Consider the following 21503-nt stretch of genomic DNA (forward strand, 5'->3'; position numbering starts at 1 on the left):
TTCAACAACCAACAGCCAACAGGTAGAAGGACATGTTTCAACGACCAACAGCCAACAGATAGGCTGCTACTTAGTACTTGGAATGGAGTTGTTGTTATTTTGTAGGACGGGGGAAAGCTGGCTAGCTTAACTAGCTTCTCTTCTCGGTTTGATGCAGTCAAAATTACTATGTAATCAGCTTGGGTGATAAATAACCTAGCTTTTACAGCCAGAAGTTAGTAACTAGTGCGAGCTAGTTGCTGCTGGCTCTCTCCTCCTCGCGCCACTCAGCCACAAGCAGTCACAAACACACAGCATGGCCCCTCCCCCGCATGCTGCTAGCTCCATTCCTCTCTTCCTCTATGCGTGCATTAACAGCTTCAGTTGATATCATCGCTAACGTCTGCTGCTTCCATGACTCGGATTGGATCAGACCGGGTCTGGACCAAACCCGGGTCTATACGGGGACGGGTCTGGTTGTCCTTGGGTCCGTTCGGACCAGGTCTCCATATTCAAAACATTAATTTATTAGGGTAGGGTTCGGGGAGAAAAGCCCCGGGTCAATTTCGGAAGGGTCCAAGTTTTTGGACCTGAGAAGACCTGTACCAGGAGCTCCCCCTTGGGCTCAGCTTTTCTCTTGTAGACAGAGGGGCCAGCCCCAAATCAGACCGTGTGTTAATAAGATCATCCCATGATTTAGTGCCCTCCTAGCTCACCAACACACCCTCCCCTCCCTCCTTCCCTCCCTCCTCCTCCTCTTCCCTCCTCCTCTTCCCTCCTCCCTCCCCGTTCCCTTTTTCCACATTTTGTTACATTACAGCCTTATTCTAAAATGGATTGAATACAAAAAAATACTCATCAGTCTACACACAATACCCCATAATGATAAAGCAAAAACAGGTTTCTAGACATTTTTGCAAATTTATTTAAACAGAAATTCCTTATTTACATAAGTATTCAGACCCTTTGCTATGAGACTCGAAATTGAGCTCAGTTGCATCCTGTTTCCATTGATCATCCTTGAAATGTTTCTACAACTTGAAGAAGAATGGGAGAAACTCCCCAAATACAGGTGTGCCAAGCATGTACCATCATACCCAAGAAGACTCGAGGTTGTAATCGCTGCAAAAAAAACAATTGAATCAATTTTAGAATAAGGCTGTAACGTTACAAAATGTGGAAAAAGTCAAGGGATCTGAATACATTCCGAATGCACAGTATATTCAAGGCATTCACTTCATCAACTTTAAGTGAGTCTTCAGAACTCAAGTCTAAAGCAAAGTCTCAATACATTTTCATGAATAGAAATGACGGAGACGATTTTGCTTTCACATGATTGATTGAATATTACAGTACAAAAAAACAAAACAAAAAGGGATCTGCTGTATAATTCTTAAAAGTTCTATAACTGAGGCCTCGGGGCCCCAAAGTAAAAAGTTTCACTCTGACTTTGATTAAAGTGGATTTACTATAGGACCCTGAACCCTACGACACACTTACAATAACTCTGCTACAGAGCCAAGCACAGACAACACAACGTACGGCTCTCTCTCCCCTTCTATGTATTTCTAAACGCTATAAAACATGTAGATGGTTTTATACTGTCCACATCTGTTTCAGTCCCAAAGTTTTTGTTTGTTTATGAAGCGTTAGGGTAAATGGGAGCTTTTCATTTCTGATTTGACTCTAATTAAACTTGAAATAGATTACATTTCTACAGTTTACAGCTTACTAAATGAGTATACAGCTTACTAAATGAGTTTACAGCTCACTAAGTAAGTTTACAGCTTACTAAATGAGCTTACAGTTTACTAAATTAGTTTACAGTTGACTAAATTAGTTTTAAGCTTACTTAAACCGTTTACTTGCATGTGTGTGCATACATTATGCCTATATGTTGTAAATATATGAAAGTTAATTCAAGAGAGAGTACCCTTGTTCATTTTCCAATGAAACACTTAATTCATGGCTAGTTAATTATTATGTTGACACCCTGCTTGTGAAAATAGAGATTATGTCAATAGAAAGTACAGCAATAGCCTCTTGTAGCGAGTTGCGATCCCCTTTTGTACATTCATTATCAGTTTTGTGAATGTAACGCTCCCATCATTCTTGTCAGAACATGAATCAAAAGGAAAAACTACAAATAGCATTTGACGGGTGTGCACACGTATGCACACACACACACACACACACACACACACACACACACACACACACACACACACACACACACACACACACTAAGTAGGTTAATGGGTGCTGATGCCTCAGACAATGCAGTGTGTGAGGTCTCCAGCTCCGGTTTTTTATCACTGTAAAACCCAACGACTTGTTATCTCTCTCCTTTACAAGAGTAGATGTTACCATTACATAGAGGGGCTAGCCCTAACCCTTATGACTGGGCTTCAAGGGATCTTCAATGGCCAACAGATATTGTTGATAAAGCAACAGAGAAGCCAGTCTCAGCCCCTGCCGATAACAGAGTCAGGGTTTTACCTCAACCCCCTTGGAGTCTGGAAGAGGAGGAACCCAGAAACAAATGAATTAACGCGTTTATCAAAGGAAACCGGAATTAACGAGAGATAGAAATAGAACTGCTGGATACAGTCAGTCACTCAGACAGTCAGTCAGAAAGACAGACAGTCAGTCAGTCAGTCAGTCAGTCAGTCAGTCAGTCAGAAAGACAGTCAGTCAGTCAGACAGTCAGTCAGTCAGTCAGTCAGTCAGTCAGTCAGAAAGACAGTCAGTCAGTCAGTCAGTCAGTCAGTCAGTCAGTCAGTCAGAGTGCCGCTGAGGCTGAAACAATGCAGTTGCCGTTGATTACCAGGGAACGTTCTCACCCTGAGTGTCTTCTTCTCCTAACCCCGTCTGGGAAACTAGCAGGGAGAGGAGAAACTAACCCCGTCTGGGAAACTAGCAGGGAGAGGGGAAACTAACCCCGTCTGGGAAACTAGCAGGGAGAGGAGAAACTAACCCCGTCTGGGAAACTAGCAGGGAGAGGGGAAACTAACCCCGTCTGGGAAACTAGCAGGGAGAGGGGAAACTAACCCCGTCTGGGAAACTAGCAGGGAGAGAGGAAACTAACCCCGTCTGGGAAACTAGCAGGAGAGAGGGAAACTAACCCCGTCTGGGAAACTAGCAGGGAGAGGGGAAACTAACCCCGTCTGGGAAACTAGCAGGGAGAGGGGAAACTAACCCCGTCTGGGAAACTAGCAGGGAGAGAGGAAACTAACCCCGTCTGGGAAACTAGCAGGGAGAGGGGAATCTAACCCCGTCTGGGAAACTAGCAGGGAGAGGGGAAACTAACCCCGTCTGGGGAACTAGCAGGGAGAGGAGAAACTAACCCCGTCTGGGAAACTAGCAGGGAGAGGAGAAACTAACCCCGTCTGGGAAACTAGCAGGGAGAGGAGAAACTAACCCCGTCTGGGAAACTAGCAGGGAGAGGGGAAACTAACCCCGTCTGGGGAACTAGCAGGGAGAGGAGAAACTAACCCCGTCTGGGAAACTAGCAGGGAGAGGGGAAACTAACCCCGTCTGGGAAACTAGCAGGGAGAGAGAAACTAACCCCGTCTGGGAAACTAGCAGGGAGAGGGGAAACTAACCCCGTCTGGGAAACTAGCAGGGAGAGGGGAAACTAACCCCGTCTGGGGAACTAGCAGGGAGAGGGGAATCTAACCCCGTCTGGGAAACTAGCAGGGAGAGGGGAAACTAACCCCGTCTGGGAAACTAGCAGGGAGAGGAGAATCTAACTCCGTCTGGGGAACTAGCAGGGAGAGGGGAATCTAACCCCGTCTGGGAAACTAGCAGGGAGAGGAGAAACTAACCCCGTCTGGGAAACTAGCAGGGAGAGGGGAAACTAACCCGTCTGGGAAACTAGCAGGGAGAGGGGAAACTAACCCCGTCTGGGAAACTAGCAGGGAGAGGAGAAACTAACCCCGTCTGGGGAACTAGCAGGGAGAGGGGAATCTAACCCCGTCTGGGAAACTAGCAGGGAGAGGGGAATCTAACCCCGTCTGGGAAACTAGCAGGGAGAGGGGAAACTAACCCCGTCTGGGAAACTAGCAGGGAGAGGGGAAACTAACCCCGTCTGGGGAAACTAGCAGGGAGAGGGGAAACTAACCCCGTCTGGGAAACTAGCAGGGAGAGGGGAAACTAACCCCGTCTGGGAAACTAGCAGGGAGAGAGGAAACTAACCCCGTCTGGGAAACTAGCAGGGAGAGGGGAAACTAACCCCGTCTGGGAAACTAGCAGGGAGAGGGGAATCTAACCCCGTCTGGGAAACTAGCAGGGAGAGGGGAAACTAACCCCATCTGGGAAACTAGCAGGGAGAGAGGAAACTAACCCCGTCTGGGAAACTAGCAGGGAGAGGGGAAACTAACCCCGTCTGGGGAACTAGCAGGGAGAGAGGAAACTAACCCCGTCTGGGAAACTAGCAGGGAGAGGGGAAACTAACCCCGTCTGGGAAACTAGCAGGGAGAGGGGAAACTAACCCCGTCTGGGGAACTAGCAGGGAGAGGGGAAACTAACCCCGTCTGGGGAACTAGCAGGAGAGGGGAAACTAACCCCGTCTGGGGAAACTAGCAGGGAGAGGGGGAAACTAACCCCGTCTGGGGAACTAGCAGGGAGAGGGGAAACTAACCCCGTCTGGGAAACTAGCAGGGAGAGGGGAAACTAACCCCGTCTGGGAAACTAGCAGGAGAGGGGAAACTAACCCCGTCTGGGAAACTAGCAGGGAGAGGGGAAACTAACCCCGTCTGGGGAAACTAGCAGGGAGAGGGGAAACTAACCCCGTCTGGGAAACTAGCAGGGAGAGGGGAAACTAACCCCGTCTGGGAAACTAGCAGGGAGAGGGGAAACTAACCCCGTCTGGGAAACTAGCAGGGAGAGGGGAAACTAACCCCGTCTGGGAAACTAGCAAGGAGAGGGGAAACTAACCCCGTCTGGGAAACTAGCAGGGAGAGGAGAAACTAACCCCGTCTGGGGAACTAGCAGGGAGAGGGGAAACTAACCCCGTCTGGGAAACTAGCAGGGAGAGGGGAAACTAACCCCGTCTGGGAAACTAGCAGGGAGAGGGGAAACTAACCCCGTCTGGGAAACTAGCAGGGAGAGGAGAAACTAACCCCGTCTGGGGAACTAGCAGGGAGAGGGGAAACTAACCCCGTCTGGGAAACTAGCAGGAGAGGGGAAACTAACCCCGTCTGGGGAACTAGCAGGGAGAGGGGAAACTAACCCCGTCTGGGAAACTAGCAGGGAGAGGGGAAACTAACCCCGTCTGGGAAACTAGCAGGGAGAGGGGAAACTAACCCCGTCTGGGAAACTAGCAGGGAGAGGGGAAACTAACCCCGTCTGGGAAACTAGCAGGGAGAGAGAAACTAACCCCGTCTGGGAAACTAGCAGGGAGAGAGGAATCTAACCCCGTCTGGGAAACTAGCAGGGAGAGGGGAAACTAACCCCGTCTGGGAAACTAGCAGGGAGAGGGGAAACTAACCCCGTATGGGAAACTAGCAGGGAGAGGGGAAACTAACCCCGTCTGGGAAACTAGCAGGGAGAGGGGAAACTAACCCCGTCTGGGAAACTAGCAGGGAGAGGGGAAACTAACCCCGTCTGGGAAACTAGCAGGGAGAGGGGAAACTAACCCCGTCTGGGAAACTAGCAGGGAGAGGGGAAACTAACCCCGTCTGGGGAAACTAGCAGGGAGAGGGGAAATCTAACCCCGTCTGGGAAACTAGCAGGGAGAGGGAGAAACTAACCCCGTCTGGGAAACTAGCAGGGAGAGGGGGAAACTAACCCCGTCTGGGGAACTAGCAGGGAGAGGAGAAACTAACCCCGTCTGGGGAAACTAGCAGGAGAGGGAGAAACTAACCCCGTCTGGGAAACTAGCAGGGAGAGGCGAAACTAACCCCGTCTGGGAAACTAGCAGGGGAGGGGGAAACTAACCCCGTCTGGGAAACTAGCAGGAGAGGGGAAACTAACCCCGTCTGGGGAAACTAGCAGGGAGAGGGGAAACTAACCCCGTCTGGGAAACTAGCAGGGAGAGGGGAAACTAACCCCGTCTGGGAAACTAGCAGGGAGATTGGAAACTAACCCCGTCTGGGGAAACTAGCAGGGAGAGGGGAAACTAACCCCGTCTGGGAAACTAGCAGGGAGAGGGGGAAACTAACCCCGTCTGGGAAACTAGCAGGGAGAGGGGAAACTAACCCCGTCTGGGAAACTAGCAGGGAGAGGGGGAAACTAACCCCGTCTGGGGAAACTAGCAGGGAGAGGGGAAACTAACCCCGTCTGGGAAACTAGCAGGGAGAGGGGAAACTAACCCCGTCTGGGGAAACTAGCAGGGAGAGGGGAAACTAACCCCGTCTGGGGAACTAGCAGGGAGAGGGGAAACTAACCCCGTCTGGGAAACTAGCAGGGAGAGGGGAAACTAACCCCGTATGGGAAACTAGCAGGGAGAGGGGAAACTAACCCCGTCTGGGAAACTAGCAGGGAGAGGGGAAACTAACCCGTCTGGGAAACTAGCAGGGAGAGGGGAAACTAACCCCGTCTGGGAAACTAGCAGGGAGAGGGGAAACTAACCCCGTCTGGGAAACTAGCAGGGAGAGGGGAAACTAACCCCGTCTGGGAAACTAGCAGGGAGAGGGGAAACTAACCCCGTCTGGGAAACTAGCAGGGAGAGGGGAAACTAACCCCGTCTGGGAAACTAGCAGGGAGAGGGGAAACTAACCCCGTCTGGGAAACTAGCAGGGAGAGGGGAAACTAACCCCGTCTGGGAAACTAGCAGGGAGAGGGGAAACTAACCCCGTCTGGGGAAACTAGCAGGAGAGAGGGGAAACTAACCCCGTCTGGGAAACTAGCAGGGAGAGGGGAAACTAACCCCGTCTGGGAAACTAGCAGGGAGAGGGGAAACTAACCCCGTCTGGGAAACTAGCAGGGAGAGGGGGAAACTAACCCCGTCTGGGAAACTAGCAGGAGAGGGGAAACTAACCCCGTCTGGGGAAACTAGCAGGGAGAGGGGAAACTAACCCCGTCTGGGAAACTAGCAGGGAGAGGGGAAACTAACCCCGTCTGGGAAACTAGCAGGGAGAGGGGAAACTAACCCCGTCTGGGAAACTAGCAGGAGAGGGGAAACTAACCCCGTCTGGGAAACTAGCAGGGAGAGGGGAAACTAACCCCGTCTGGGAAACTAGCAGGGAGAGGGGAAACTAACCCCGTCTGGGAAACTAGCAGGGAGAGGGGAAACTAACCCCGTCTGGGAAACTAGCAGGGAGAGAGGGAAACTAACCCCGTCTGGGAAACTAGCAGGGAGAGGAAACTAACCCCGTCTGGGGAAACTAGCAGGGAGAGGGGAAACTAACCCCGTCTGGGAAACTAGCAGGGAGAGGGGAAACTAACCCCGTCTGGGAAACTAGCAGGGAGAGGGGAAACTAACCCCGTCTGGGAAACTAGCAGGGAGAGGGGAAACTAACCCCGTCTGGGAAACTAGCAGGAGAGGGGAAACTAACCCCGTCTGGGAAACTAGCAGGGAGAGGGGAAACTAACCCCGTCTGGGAAACTAGCAGGGAGAGGGGAAACTAACCCCGTCTGGGAAACTAGCAGGGAGAGGGGAAACTAACCCCGTCTGGGAAACTAGCAGGGAGAGGGGGAAACTAACCCCGTCTGGGAAACTAGCAGGGAGAGGGGAAACTAACCCCGTCTGGGAAACTAGCAGGGAGAGGGGAAACTAACCCCGTCTGGGAAACTAGCAGGGAGAGGGGAAACTAACCCCGTCTGGGAAACTAGCAGGGAGAGGGAAACTAACCCCGTCTGGGGAAACTAGCAAGGAGAGGGGAAACTAACCCGTCTGGGAAACTAGCAGGGAGAGGAGAAACTAACCCCGTCTGGGGAAACTAGCAGGGAGAGGGGAAACTAACCCCGTCTGGGAAACTAGCAGGGAGAGGGGAAACTAACCCCGTCTGGGAAACTAGCAGGGAGAGGGGAAACTAACCCCGTCTGGGAAACTAGCAGGGAGAGGGGAAACTAACCCCGTCTGGGGAAACTAGCAGGGAGAGGGGAAACTAACCCCGTCTGGGAAACTAGCAGGGAGAGGGGAAACTAACCCCGTCTGGGGAAACTAGCAGGGAGAGGGGGAAACTAACCCCGTCTGGGAAACTAGCAGGGAGAGGGGAAACTAACCCCGTCTGGGAAACTAGCAGGGAGAGGGGAAACTAACCCCGTCTGGGAAACTAGCAGGGAGAGGGGAAACTAACCCCGTCTGGGAAACTAGCAGGGAGAGGGGAAACTAACCCCGTCTGGGAAACTAGCAGGGAGAGGGGAATCTAACCCCGTCTGGGAAACTAGCAGGGAGAGGGGAAACTAACCCCGTCTGGGAAACTAGCAGGGAGAGGGGAAACTAACCCCGTATGGGAAACTAGCAGGGAGAGGGGAAACTAACCCCGTCTGGGGAAACTAGCAGGGAGAGGGGAAACTAACCCCGTCTGGGAAACTAGCAGGGAGAGGGGAAACTAACCCCGTCTGGGAAACTAGCAGGAGAGGGGAAACTAACCCCGTCTGGGAAACTAGCAGGGAGAGGGGAAACTAACCCCGTCTGGGAAACTAGCAGGGAGAGGGGAATCTAACCCCGTCTGGGAAACTAGCAGGGAGAGGAGAAACTAACCCGTCTGGGAAACTAGCAGGAGAGGGGGAAACTAACCCCGTCTGGGGAACTAGCAGGGAGAGGGAGAAACTAACCCCGTCTGGGGAAACTAGCAGGGAGAGGGGAAACTAACCCCGTCTGGGAAACTAGCAGGGAGAGGCGAAACTAACCCCGTCTGGGAAACTAGCAGGGAGAGGGGAAACTAACCCCGTCTGGGAAACTAGCAGGGAGAGGGGAAACTAACCCCGTCTGGGAAACTAGCAGGAGAGAGGGAAACTAACCCCGTCTGGGGAAACTAGCAGGGAGAGGGGAAACTAACCCCGTCTGGGAAACTAGCAGGGAGAGGGGAATCTAACCCCGTCTGGGAAACTAGCAGGGAGAGGGGAAACTAACCCCGTCTGGGAAACTAGCAGGGAGAGGGGAAACTAACCCGTCTGGGAAACTAGCAGGAGAGGGGAAACTAACCCCGTCTGGGAAACTAGCAGGAGAGGGGAAACTAACCCCGTCTGGGAAACTAGCAGGGAGAGGGGAAACTAACCCCGTCTGGGAAACTAGCAGGGAGAGGGGGAAACTAAACCCCGTCTGGGGAAACTAGCAGGGAGAGGGGAAACTAACCCCGTCTGGGAAACTAGCAGGGAGAGGGGAAATCTAACCCCGTCTGGGAAACTAGCAGGAGAGGGGAAACTAACCCCGTATGGGAAACTAGCAGGGAGAGGGGAAACTAACCCCGTCTGGGAAACTAGCAGGGAGAGGGGAAACTAACCCCGTCTGGGAAACTAGCAGGGAGAGGGGAAACTAACCCCGTCTGGGAAACTAGCAGGGAGAGGGGAAACTAACCCCGTCTGGGGAAACTAGCAGGGAGAGGGAAACTAACCCCGTCTGGGAAACTAGCAGGGAGAGGGGAAACTAACCCCGTCTGGGGAAACTAGCAGGGAGAGGGGAAACTAACCCCGTCTGGGAAACTAGCAGGGAGAGGGGAAACTAACCCCGTCTGGGAAACTAGCAGGGAGAGGGGAAACTAACCCCGTCTGGGAAACTAGCAGGGAGAGGGGAAACTAACCCCGTCTGGGAAACTAGCAGGGAGAGGAAACTAACCCCGTCTGGGAAACTAGCAGGGAGAGAGGAAACTAACCCCGTCTGGGAAACTAGCAGGGAGAGGGGAAACTAACCCCGTCTGGGAAACTAGCAGGGAGAGGGGAAACTAACCCCGTCTGGGAAACTAGCAGGGAGAGAGGAAACTAACCCCGTCTGGGAAACTAGCAGGGAGAGGGGAAACTAACCCCGTCTGGGAAACTAGCAGGGAGAGGGGAAACTAACCCCGTCTGGGGAAACTAGCAGGGAGAGGGGAAACTAACCCCGTCTGGGAAACTAGCAGGGAGAGGGGAAACTAACCCCGTCTGGGAAACTAGCAGGGAGAGAGGAAACTAACCCCGTCTGGGAAACTAGCAGGGAGAGGGGAAACTAACCCCGTCTGGGAAACTAGCAGGGAGAGGGGAAACTAACCCCGTCTGGGAAACTAGCAGTGAGAGGGGAAACTAACCCCGTCTGGGAAACTAGCAGGGAGAGAGGAAACTAACCCCGTCTGGGAAACTAGCAGGGAGAGAGGAAACTAACCCCGTCTGGGAAACTAGCAGGGAGAGAGGAAACTAACCCCGTCTGGGAAACTAGCAGGGAGAGAGGAAACTAACCCCGTCTGGGAAACTAGCAGGGAGAGGAGAAACTAACCCCGTCTGGGAAACTAGCAGGGAGAGGGGAAACTAACCCCGTCTGGGAAACTAGCAGGGAGAGGGGAAACTAACCCCGTCTGGGAAACTAGCAGGGAGATGGGAAACTAACCCCGTCTGGGAAACTAGCAGGGAGAGGGGAAACTAACCCCGTCTGGGAAACTAGCAGGGAGAGGGGAAACTAACCCCGTCTGGGGAACTAGCAGGGAGAGGGGAAACTAACCCCGTCTGGGAAACTAGCAGGGAGAGGGGAAACTAACCCCGTCTGGGAAACTAGCAGGGAGAGGGGAAACTAACCCCGTCTGGGGAACTAGCAGGGAGAGGGGAAACTAACCCCGTCTGGGGAACTAGCAGGGAGAGGGGAAACTAACCCCGTCTGGGAAACTAGCAGGGAGAGGGGAAACTAACCCCGTCTGGGAAACTAGCAGGGAGAGAGGAAACTAACCCCGTCTGGGAAACTAGCAGGGAGAGGGGAAACTAACCCCGTCTGGGAAACTAGCAGGGAGAGAGGAAACTAACCCCGTCTGGGAAACTAGCAGGGAGAGGGGAAATGACCGACAAGTTGGTCTATCCTGGTCTGATCTGCTGGAGATTCATAAAATATGTGATTGATATCCACAAAATGACCTTTTAAATCACTGGCATAATAAACAATTGTACCGCGCTTCATAGGCCTATATCCCAAATGAAAATGTACTAATGATTTCATTTGGGCACTCCCCCAAAAATATGCTTCTTGCTTAATTTCCTCCTTGTGGCCATTTTCTTAAATGTATTTGCATGTTGTTGGTCTTCCAAATTAAGTGGATAAGTAGCGGGAAAAAATTTATTTAGTTTGTTTTACCATTCCATGACATGGAACATTCTGGAATGTTTTGAGGCCTCGTTGATGCCATGATCGAGGTCATGGCTGTAATTTTGCCGTGACATTTTTTGCTCGAGTTGCCTTTAGCTTCAGAAATTGTCATGGTAAATATAAAAAGCTAAGGTAATTTTGAAAGTCAAGCACTATTACCTGTATGGAATTGCTGTAATAGTTACAGTATATGCCAGCAACATTCAAGCCGTAAGTTCAAACATATTTAAGCCAGTGGCGTGTATTCATGGATGCCAAGGGAAGATAAAAAATAATCTTCAATTCGTAAGTGGCTGAATGTATCTCACAGGAGAAAGCATCCCAGCGAGCGAAACAGCGCCCCCTCTGTCTCTCTATGTGTAGGCCATCTATCTGATGCTGTCTGGTCAAAAAGAGTATGACATTGTTGACGCCCGTAGCATTGAATGCAAGGGAAGACAGCGAGCATCTGGCCTCCCTTGACAAAAAAAAGTATAAAAAATGTGCCATTCGGTGTTGAGCTAAACTGAGCGAACTCAACTGTGAATTAATGGTCCTGGCGCACCAAAAAAAAAGTGTCAAGGGAAGCCAGCTTGGATTTTGGCATCACTCCAATCAAATCCCATTGAGAGCATACGTCATTGACAGAAAAACTTGAATTGTTGCATCTGTGTTGTTGTCCTCAGGTGGCTAGCTAGACAGCTAGCTAAAATTGGCCCTTTCCTAAATTAGCATTGATGGAGATGGGGATTTGGACTTGTGGTTTGACTTAATTCTCTGTACTGACCAATGATTATAACGGCGATTCTGATCCAACCACCAATTCATACATTGTTCTGCCCCTGGCCTGAGAGGATGGAAGTTCAATATGTAGCTAGATGTAGAAGGCTAATGTTAACTAGCTAACGTTGCCCATGAATGGAAGTTAGGCTAGCGAGCAAGCATTTTAGCCAAGTACCCTAGGACAATAGAAAATAAAAGCATGTTCTGAATGACGTGTGAGTGATAGAGCGTTTCGTCAACATGAAAGAGAGGAGGATGGCATTGGCGTTTCTCTCCAATTAGGGTGAGTCAACATGTTTTTATACTTGAACAATGCGCACGCCACACACACACACACACACACACACACACACACACACACACACACACACAATCAGAACCATGGACAGTCACATCATATTTATCTTACGTTGATTGGACTAAATCGTTTTTTTGGTATCTTTTAATTGTCACTGTATTAGACTAAGCAGAGGTGATTTGATGATGTTGAAATGTTGAAGTTGAAATGGTCCTGGAATAGTGGAGGCAGCTCCTGTTTTCTTTGTGACTTGCGGTAACTCTCTGGGGTTCTAAATCAATAGTTAAGTGGTCTGAAAATGTCTGAAACATTAACTTGCTTGACCATGCTGTAGGTCATGTAACTGCCTGTTGCTGTACATGCAATATGCTTTGTGGACTTCACTGGACAGCGGTTGCTATCCAGTTTTGTGATAAAACAAAGATGTGGTTGAATTTATTCTGCCACTGTGTCTTCTTACCGTCTCGGCCTTTAGGCCTATATATCACGGTGTCAAGGCATATGAACTAACAGGTTATAGAGCAAACAACGCAATTATCACAACACATCGCTACTGATTTAAGTTACAGTATGAGCCTTTTGTTTTCATGTGCTCTGAGTTCTCGCTAGAGATATGGCTGTTCGGCTCTCCATGATGTCACTCACTTGGTTCTATTCTACAGCGAAAGATGAAATGTGTGATTTTCCCCCAATTGGAATTGGCTTCTGTTTTTCTTAAACAGAAATGGAGAGTTGCCAAATGTGGTTTTCAACCGGTCACAACAACATATCCACAGAGGTAGAGCTATATTTTACACAGAACAAACATCCCCTTTTACGTTCTGAAAACAACATGTCAGATTAAGGATTTATAGTTAATGTGATTGTGGTCTCGGATCAATAATGACAACCACCATAACACAGAACATAACTACAATGTTAGGCCATTATAACAAGGCAATAAAACTCAGCAACTGGTTACTGAAACCCCCCCACAAAAAAACAAACAAAAAAATCAATGGATTCAGTTTCTCTTCAGAAACTACAGAGGAACAAAACCCAGCCGAAGTAGCTGCGCTCTTCCATTATTAAGTCCGTCCTCGATTTTATGGACGCCTGATGAAGAACCAAAGGGTGGAAACGTTGTTCTAATAAATCACCCGGGAGCATGAGCAGCAGTGTGGGGTGTTTTCCATCAGTTCACCTACAACTCCAGCACCTGCTAAACATACCTGGATGTACCTATGTTCTTCAGCTTTTGTCCTCGATTTCATGCCACATTACCTAAAAAAAAGAGAGTTTGGGATATTCGATACATCACATAATGAAGAATTAGGTTCAATTACACTGCGGATTTAACCTTTGCGGAGAGCATTCAGCGTTTTCCAACAGTCATCAATATTTAACAGCTGTTGTTATGATGAAATTCTTTATAGGCTAATGTGTCTTGCCGGCTTGCATGCAAGGGTTTGGCCAGGTGCCAGCGCTCTGTCAGGGACCAGAGAGAAGATTGATAGGCGGTTAGCTTGTGTGACAACGGGGCTTCGGTCAGCCAGCTCCCCCTCTATCTCCTGTGGATTTCCTGTGCTGCGGAGGGAGGGAGGGAGGGAGGGAGGGAATTGGAGGGAAGCAGAGAGGAGTGCTCACATGCATCTGAAGTTGGCACCCTGCAGTGTTTACTAGGGTGGGAGCTGAACGTTGGCCCTTCCCAAGGAGCTGAACGCTAGCCCTTCCCAGGGAGCTGAACGCTAGCCCTTCCCAAGGAGCTGAACACTAGGCCTTACCAGGGAGCTGAACGATAGCCCTTCCCAAGGAGCTGAACGCTAGCCCTTCCCAAGGAGCTGAACGCTAGCCCTTCCCAAGGAGCTGAACACTAGCCCTTCCCAGGGAGCTGAACACTAGGCCTTCCCAGGGAGCTGAACACTAGGCCTTCCCAGGGAGCTGAACACTAGGCCTTCCCAGGGACCTGAACGCTAGCCCTTCCCAGGGAGCTGAACACTAAGCCTTCCCAGGGACCTGAACACTAGGCCTTCCCAGGGAGCTGAACACTAGCCCTTCCCAGGGAGCTGAACACTAGGCCTTCCCAGGGAGCTGAACGCTAGCCCTTCCCAGGGACCTGAACACTAAGCCTTCCCAGGGACCTGAACACTAAGCCTTCCCAGGGAGCTGAACACTAAGCCTTCCCAGGGACCTGAACACTAGGCCTTCCCAGGGAGCTGAACGCTAGCCCTTCCCAGGGAGCTGAACACTCTCTCTGTCTCCCTGCCTCCCTCCCCTCCCTCCCTCCAGACTGATGATATATTCTCTGAGCTGTGCCTATAATGACCTATTACACTAGAAATAAGAGCATGTCGCTCAGTGAACAGACCTGATGTTGGGTTAGAGGAATGTTAGACAGAGGGTGCGTGACCATATTTTGCACTATGGCCAATTTATTGCCTTACCTCCATAACTTGCTACATTTGCACACACTGTATATATATATATTTTCTGTGGTATTTTTGACTTTATGTTTTGTTTTACCCCATATGTAACTCTGTGTTGTTGTTTTTATCGCACTGCTTTGCTTTATCTTGGCCGGGTCGCAGTTGTAAATGGGAACTTGTTCTCAACTGGCTTACCTGGTTAAATAAAGGTGAAATACATATTTTTTTTAAAAGTTGGGTTAGAGGAATGTTTAGACAGAGGGTGCGTGACCTGATGTTGGGTTAGAGGAATGTTAGACAGAGGGTGCGTGACCATGTTATTTTCTGTGCTCTGCTCGACCTGCAGGGCTGTTGATACCGCTGAGGGTTTAAAATGTGTGGGGTTGTGAGCTACGGAGGACCAGAACGTGAGGGGTCCTGCGTCTATGCTTCACTAGTCATGCAGAATGCTTAGATGATGCACCTGATATAGAAAGTCATGTGTTTGTAGGAACACACCTGGAATGTTCTTGGCTGTGTTGTGTAGCAGACTGCTGCTGACAGCTGAGGGTCGTATTATTTAAAGCCCTCATAATAAGGCTTCTAGTCTGGCAGTTGTCGCCTGGCGATAAATGAAGAGAGCATATCAACGCTGACCCATTAGGTTTTCTGTTTTCTTTGAGACAACACCAAAACAAGGTTAATGAATACGTCACTGTTGGCTGAGGAAGCACAACTCCAATGATTAATCATCCACTATATTTGTCTTTCCCGGACAAGCATCCTCCAAGGCTTTCATAAGAGAGAGTTGTGTGTGTAGTACAGTAGATAGTACAGAAGTACAGTAGGTAGAACAGTAGGTAGTACAATAGGTAGTACAGTAGGTAGTACAGTAGTACAGTAGGTGGTACAGTAGGTAGAACAGTAGGTAGTACAGTAGTACAGTAGATAGAACAGTAGGTAGTACAATAGGTAGTACAGTAGGTAGTACAGTAGTACAGTAGGTAGTACAGTAGTACAGTAGGTGGTACAGTAGGTAGAACAGTAGGTAGTACAGTAGTACAGTAGGTAGTACAGTAGGTAGTACAGTAGGTAGTACAGTAGGTAGTACAGTAGTACAGTAGGTAGTACAGTAGTACAGTAGGTGGTACAGTAGGTAGTACAGTAGTACAGTAGTACAGTAGGTAGTACAGTAGGTAGTACAGTAGGTAGTACAGTAGTGCAGGAGGTAGTACAGTAGGTAGTACAGTAGGTAGTACAGTAGGTAGAACAGTAGGTAGTACAGTAGGTAGTACAGTAGGTAGTACAGTAGTACAGTAGGTAGTACAGTAGGTAGTACAGTAGGTAGTAGAGTAGGTAGTACAGTAGGTAGAACAGTAGTACAGTATGTAGAACAGTAGGTAGTACAGTATGTAGTACAGTAGGTAGTACAGTAGGTAGTACAGTAGGTAGTGCAGTAGGTAGAACAGTAGTACAGTAGGTAGTACAGTAGGTAGTACAGTAGGTAGTACAGTAGGTAGAACAGTAGGTAGTACAGTAGGTAGTACAGTAGGTAGTACAGTAGTACAGTAGGTAGTACAGTAGGTAGTACAGTAGGTAGTAGAGTAGGTAGTACAGTAGGTAGAACAGTAGTACAGTATGTAGAACAGTAGGTAGTACAGTATGTAGTACAGTAGGTAGTACAGTAGGTAGTACAGTAGGTAGTGCAGTAGGTAGAACAGTAGTACAGTAGGTAGTACAGTAGTACAGTAGGTAGTACAGTAGGTAGTACAGTAGTACAGTAGGTAGTACAGTAGGTAGTATAGTAGGTAGTACAGTAGGTAGTACAGTAGTACAGTAGTACAGTAGGTGGTACAGTAGCTAGTACAGTAGTACAGTAGGTAGTACAGTAGGTAGTACAGTAGGTAGTACAGTAGTACAGTAGGTAGTACAGTAGGTAGTACAGTAGGTAGAACAGTAGTACAGTAGGTAGTACAGTAGGTAGTACAGTAGGTAGTACAGTAGGTAGTACAGTAGTACAGTAGGTAGTACAGTAGGTAGTACAGTAGGTAGTGCAGTAGTACAGTAGGTAGTACAGTAGGTAGTACAGTAGATAGTACAGTAGTACAGTAGGTAGTACAGTAGGTAGTACAGTAGTACAGTAGGTAGTACAGTAGTACAGTAGGTAGTATAGTAGGTAGTACAGTAGGTAGTACAGTAGATAGTACAGTAGTACAGTAGGTAGTACAGTAGGTAGTACAGTAGGTAGTACAGTAGGTAGTACAGTAGTACAGTAGGTAGTACAGTAGGTAGTACAGTAGGTAGTACAGTAGGTAGTACAGTAGTACAGTAGGTAGTACAGTAGGTAGTACAGTAGGTAGTACAGTAGTACAGTAGGTAGTACATTAGGTAGTACAGTAGATAGTACAGTATGTTGTACAGTAGGTAGTACAGTAGATAGAACAGTAGGTAGTACATTAGGTAATACAGTAGTACAGTAGGTAGTACAGTAGGTAGTACAGTAGTATAGTAGGTAGTACAGTAGGTAGTACAGTAGGTAGTACAGTAGGTAGTACAGTAGTACAGTAGGTAGTACAGTAGGTAGTACAGTAGGTAGTACAGTAGTACAGTAGGTAGTACAATAGGTAGTACAGTAGGTAGTACAGTAGTACAGTAGGTAGTACAGTAGGTAGTACAGTAGGTAGTACAGTAGTACAGTAGGTAGTACAGTAGGTAGTGCAGTAGGTAGTACAGTAGTACAGTAGGTAGTACAGTAGGTAGTACAGTAGTACAGTAGGAAGTACAGTAGGTAGTACAGTAGGTAGTACAGTAGTACAGTAGGTAGTACAATAGGTAGTACAGTAGGTAGTACAGTAGTACAGTAGGTTGTACAGTAGGTAGTACAGTAGGTAGTACAGTAGGTAGTACAGTAGTACAGTAGGTAGTACAGTAGGTAGTATAGTAGGTAGTACAGTAGGTAGTACAGTAGTACAGTAGTACAGTAGGTAGTACAGTAGGTAGTACAGTAGTACAGTAGGTAGTACAGTAGGTAGTACAGTAGGTAGTACAGTAGTACAGTAGGTAGTACAGTAGGTAGTACAGTAGGTAGTACAGTAGGTAGTGCAGTAGTACAGTAGGTAGTACAGTAGGTAGTACAGTAGATAGTACAGTAGTACAGTAGGTAGTACAGTAGGTAGTACAGTAGTACAGTAGGTAGTACAGTAGGTAGTACAGTAGGTAGTACAGTAGGTAGTACAGTAGGGTAGTACAGTAGTACAGTGGTAGTACAGTAGGTGAGTACAGTAGGTAGTACAGTAGGTAGTACAGTAGTACAGTAGGTAGTACAGTAGGTAGTACAGTATGTAGTACAGTAGTACAGTAGGTAGTACATTAGGTAGTACAGTAGGTAGTACAGTAGTACAGTAGGTAGTACAGTAGGTAGTACAGTAGATAGTACAGTATGTTGTACAGTAGGTAGTACAGTAGATAGAACAGTAGGTAGTACATTAGGTAGTACAGTAGTACAGTAGGTAGTACAGTAGGTAGTACAGTAGTATAGTAGGTAGTACAGTAGGTAGTACAGTAGGTAGTACAGTAGGTAGTACAGTAGGTAGTACAGTAGGTAGTACAGTAGTACAGTAGGTAGTACAGTAGGTAGTGCAGTAGGTAGTACAGTAGTACAGTAGGTAGTACAGTAGTACAGTAGTACAGTATGTAGTACAGTAGGTAGTACAGTAGGTGGTACAGTAGGTAGTACAGTAGGTAGTACAGTAGTACAGTAGGTAGTACAGTAGGTAGTACAGTAGTACAGTAGGTAGTACAGTAGGTAGTACAGTAGGTAGTACAGTAGGTAGTACAGTAGTACAGTAGGTAGTACAGTAGGTAGTACAGTAGGTAGTACAGTAGTACAGTAGGGTAGTACAGTAGGGTAGTACAGTAGGTAGTACAGTAGTACAGTAGGTAGTACAGTAGGTAGTACAGTAGGTAGCAGGTAGTACAGTAGGTAGTACAGTAGTACAGTAGGTAGTACAGTAGTACAGTAGGTAGCAGTGGTGCGGTGCACAGGTAGTACAGTAGGTAGTGCAGTAGGTAGTACAGTAGTACAGTAGGTAGTACAGTAGGTAGTACAGTAGGTGGTACAGTAGGTAGTACAGTAGTACAGTAGGTAGTACAGTAGGTAGTACAGTAGGTAGTACAGTAGGTAGTACAGTAGTACAGTAGGTAGTACAGTAGGTAGTACAGTAGGTAGTACAGTAGGTAGTACAGTAGGTAGTACAGTAGTACAGTAGGTAGTACAGTAGGTAGTACAGTAGTACAGTAGGTAGTACAGTAGGTAGTACAGTAGCAGTAGTATGCAGGTAGTACAGTAGGTAGTACAGTAGGTAGTACAGTAGGTAGTACAGTAGGTAGTACAGTAGCGGCAGTACAGTAGCAGTAGTACAGTAGGTAGTACAGTAGGTAGTACAGTAGTACAGTAGGTAGTACAGGTAGTACAGTAGTACAGTAGGTAGTACAGCAGGTAGTACAGTAGGTAGTACAGTAGGTAGTACAGTAGGTAGTACAGTAGTACAGTAGGTAGTACAGTGGGTAGTACAGTGGGTAGTACAGAGGTAGTACAGTAGGTAGTACAGTGGTAGTACAGTAGGTAGTACAGTAGTACAGTAGGTAGTACAGTAGGTAGTACAGTAGGTAGTACAGTAGTACAGTAGGTAGTACAGTAGGTAGTACAGTAGGTAGTACAGTAGGTAGTACAGTAGGTAGTACAGTAGTACAGTAGGTAGTACAGTAGGTAGTACAGTAGTACAGTAGGTAGTACAGTAGGTAGTACAGTAGTACAGTAGGTAGTACAGTAGGTAGTACAGTAGGTAGTACAGTAGGTAGTACAGTAGGTAGAACAGTAGGTAGTACAGTAGGTAGTACAGTAGGTAGTGCAGTAGGTAGTACAGTAGTACAGTAGGTAGTACAGTAGTACAGTAGTACAGTAGGTAGTACAGTAGGTGGTACAGTAGGTAGTACAGTAGTACAGTAGGTAGTACAGTAGTACAGTAGGTAGTACAGTAGTACAGTAGGTAGTACAGTAGGTAGTACAGTAGTACAGTAGGTAGTACAGTAGGTGGTACAGTAGTACAGTAGGGTAGTACAGTAGGTAGTACAGTAGTACAGTAGGTAGTACAGTGGGTAGTACAGGTAGTACAGTAGGTAGTACAGCAGGTGGTACAGTGGTAGTACAGTAGGTAGTACAGTAGGTGCAGTAGGTAGTACAGTAGGTAGTACAGTAGTACAGTAGGTAGTACAGTAGGTAGTACAGTAGGTGGTACAGTAGGTAGTACAGTGTACAGTAGGTAGTACAGTAGGTAGTACAGTGAGGTAGTACAGTAGGTAGTACAGTAGTACAGTAGGTAGTACAGTAGGTGGTACAGTAGGTAGTACAGTAGTACAGTAGGTAGTACAGTAGGTAGTACAGTAGTACAGTAGGTAGAACAGTAGAACAGTAGGTAGAACAGTAGGTAGTACAGTAGGTAGAACAGTAGGTAGAACAGTAGGTAGAACAGTAGGTAGAACAGTAGGTAGAACAGTAGAACAGTAGGTAGAACAGTAGGTAGAACAGTAGAACAGTAGGTAGAACAGTAGCAGTACAGTAGTACAGTAGCTGGTGCAGTAGGTAGTACAGTGGAGTACAGTAGGTAGTACAGTGGGTAGTACAGTAGTACAGTAGGTAGTACAGTAGGTAGTACAGTGGGTAGTACAGTAGGTAGTACAGTAGGGTGCAGAGCAGTAGTACAGTAGGTAGTACAGTAGGTAGTACAGTAGGTAGTACAGTAGGTAGTACAGTAGTACAGTAGTACAGTAGGTGTACAGTAGGTAGTACAGTAGGTAGTACAGTAGGTAGTACAGTAGGTAGTACAGTAGGTAGAACAGTAGTACAGTAGGTAGTACAGTAGGTAGTACAGTAGGTAGTACAGTAGGTAGTACAGTAGGTAGTACAGTAGGTAGTACAGTAGTACAGTAGTACAGTAGGTGTACAGTAGTGAACCACGTGGTGGTAATGTGACTGAGACATGAAAAAAAATGCTGTTTGCGCTTCTTAAATACCTCCTCACTGCCTAATACCTGTATTTAGATGGGAATATGTTGTGAAGGGGGTTATACCTAATACCTGTATGTAGATGGGAATATGTTGTGAAGGGGGTTATACCTAATACCTGTATGTAGATGGGAATATGTTGTGAAGGGAGTTATGCCTAATACCTATATTTAGATGGGAATATGTTGTGAAGGGAGTTATGCCTAATCTCTCCCTATCAGAGTCTGTTTTGATGTCGATTTGAATTTCCATACTGATATTGGTTAGTTTTTCGTAATGAATTTGTCCACCACTAAATAATAACAAGTTTACACAGTCAACTTATAAGAAATATAAACTTTGTAAATCTCTATTTATGACTTATTTCTCTCTCTCTTATTTTCCAGTGAATCATGAGAAGCCGTCCAGCATAAAGCACATCTGTCCATCCACCAACTCTGTCCCCGTCCCCGAGCCCAGGAAAGACAGCCTGCCTATGGCTATGTGCAACAGCATCACAGAGAGCGGACTCCTTCTGGAGGTAAGCAGCCAAATGCAGCCAGATCGTTCAAGATTCACTTCGAAATTGAACGTCTGCCCGTCTCCTCAGGAAATGCCTTAAAAAACCGTCCACTAGGGGGCGCTATTACCATCAAGTAGGACTATGGGGTGGCGGTCCTGTGTGGCTCCGTTGGTAGAGCATGGCTCTTACAACACCAGGGTTGTGGGTTCGATTCCCACAGGGGAAAAAGTTTGAAAATGTATGCACTCACTACTGTAAGTTGCTCTGGATGAGAGTGTCTGCTAAATTACTACAATGTAAAACAT

General features: G+C 47.7%; 1 protein-coding gene across 1 annotated transcript in view; it reads left to right on the forward strand.

Moving 5' to 3' along the window:
* The window catches only part of LOC121549730, a 146374-nt gene that overhangs the window by 81986 nt on the left and 42885 nt on the right, over nucleotides 1-21503 (forward strand). The window contains exon 4 of the mRNA XM_045210398.1: nucleotides 21083-21216. Coding sequence (XP_045066333.1) covers nucleotides 21083-21216 — 134 coding nt within the window. The remainder of the gene's footprint in view (nucleotides 1-21082; nucleotides 21217-21503) is intronic.

This window comes from Coregonus clupeaformis, chromosome 34, assembly GCF_020615455.1.
Source record: "Coregonus clupeaformis isolate EN_2021a chromosome 34, ASM2061545v1, whole genome shotgun sequence".
NCBI classification, from domain to species: Eukaryota; Metazoa; Chordata; class Actinopteri; order Salmoniformes; family Salmonidae; genus Coregonus; species Coregonus clupeaformis.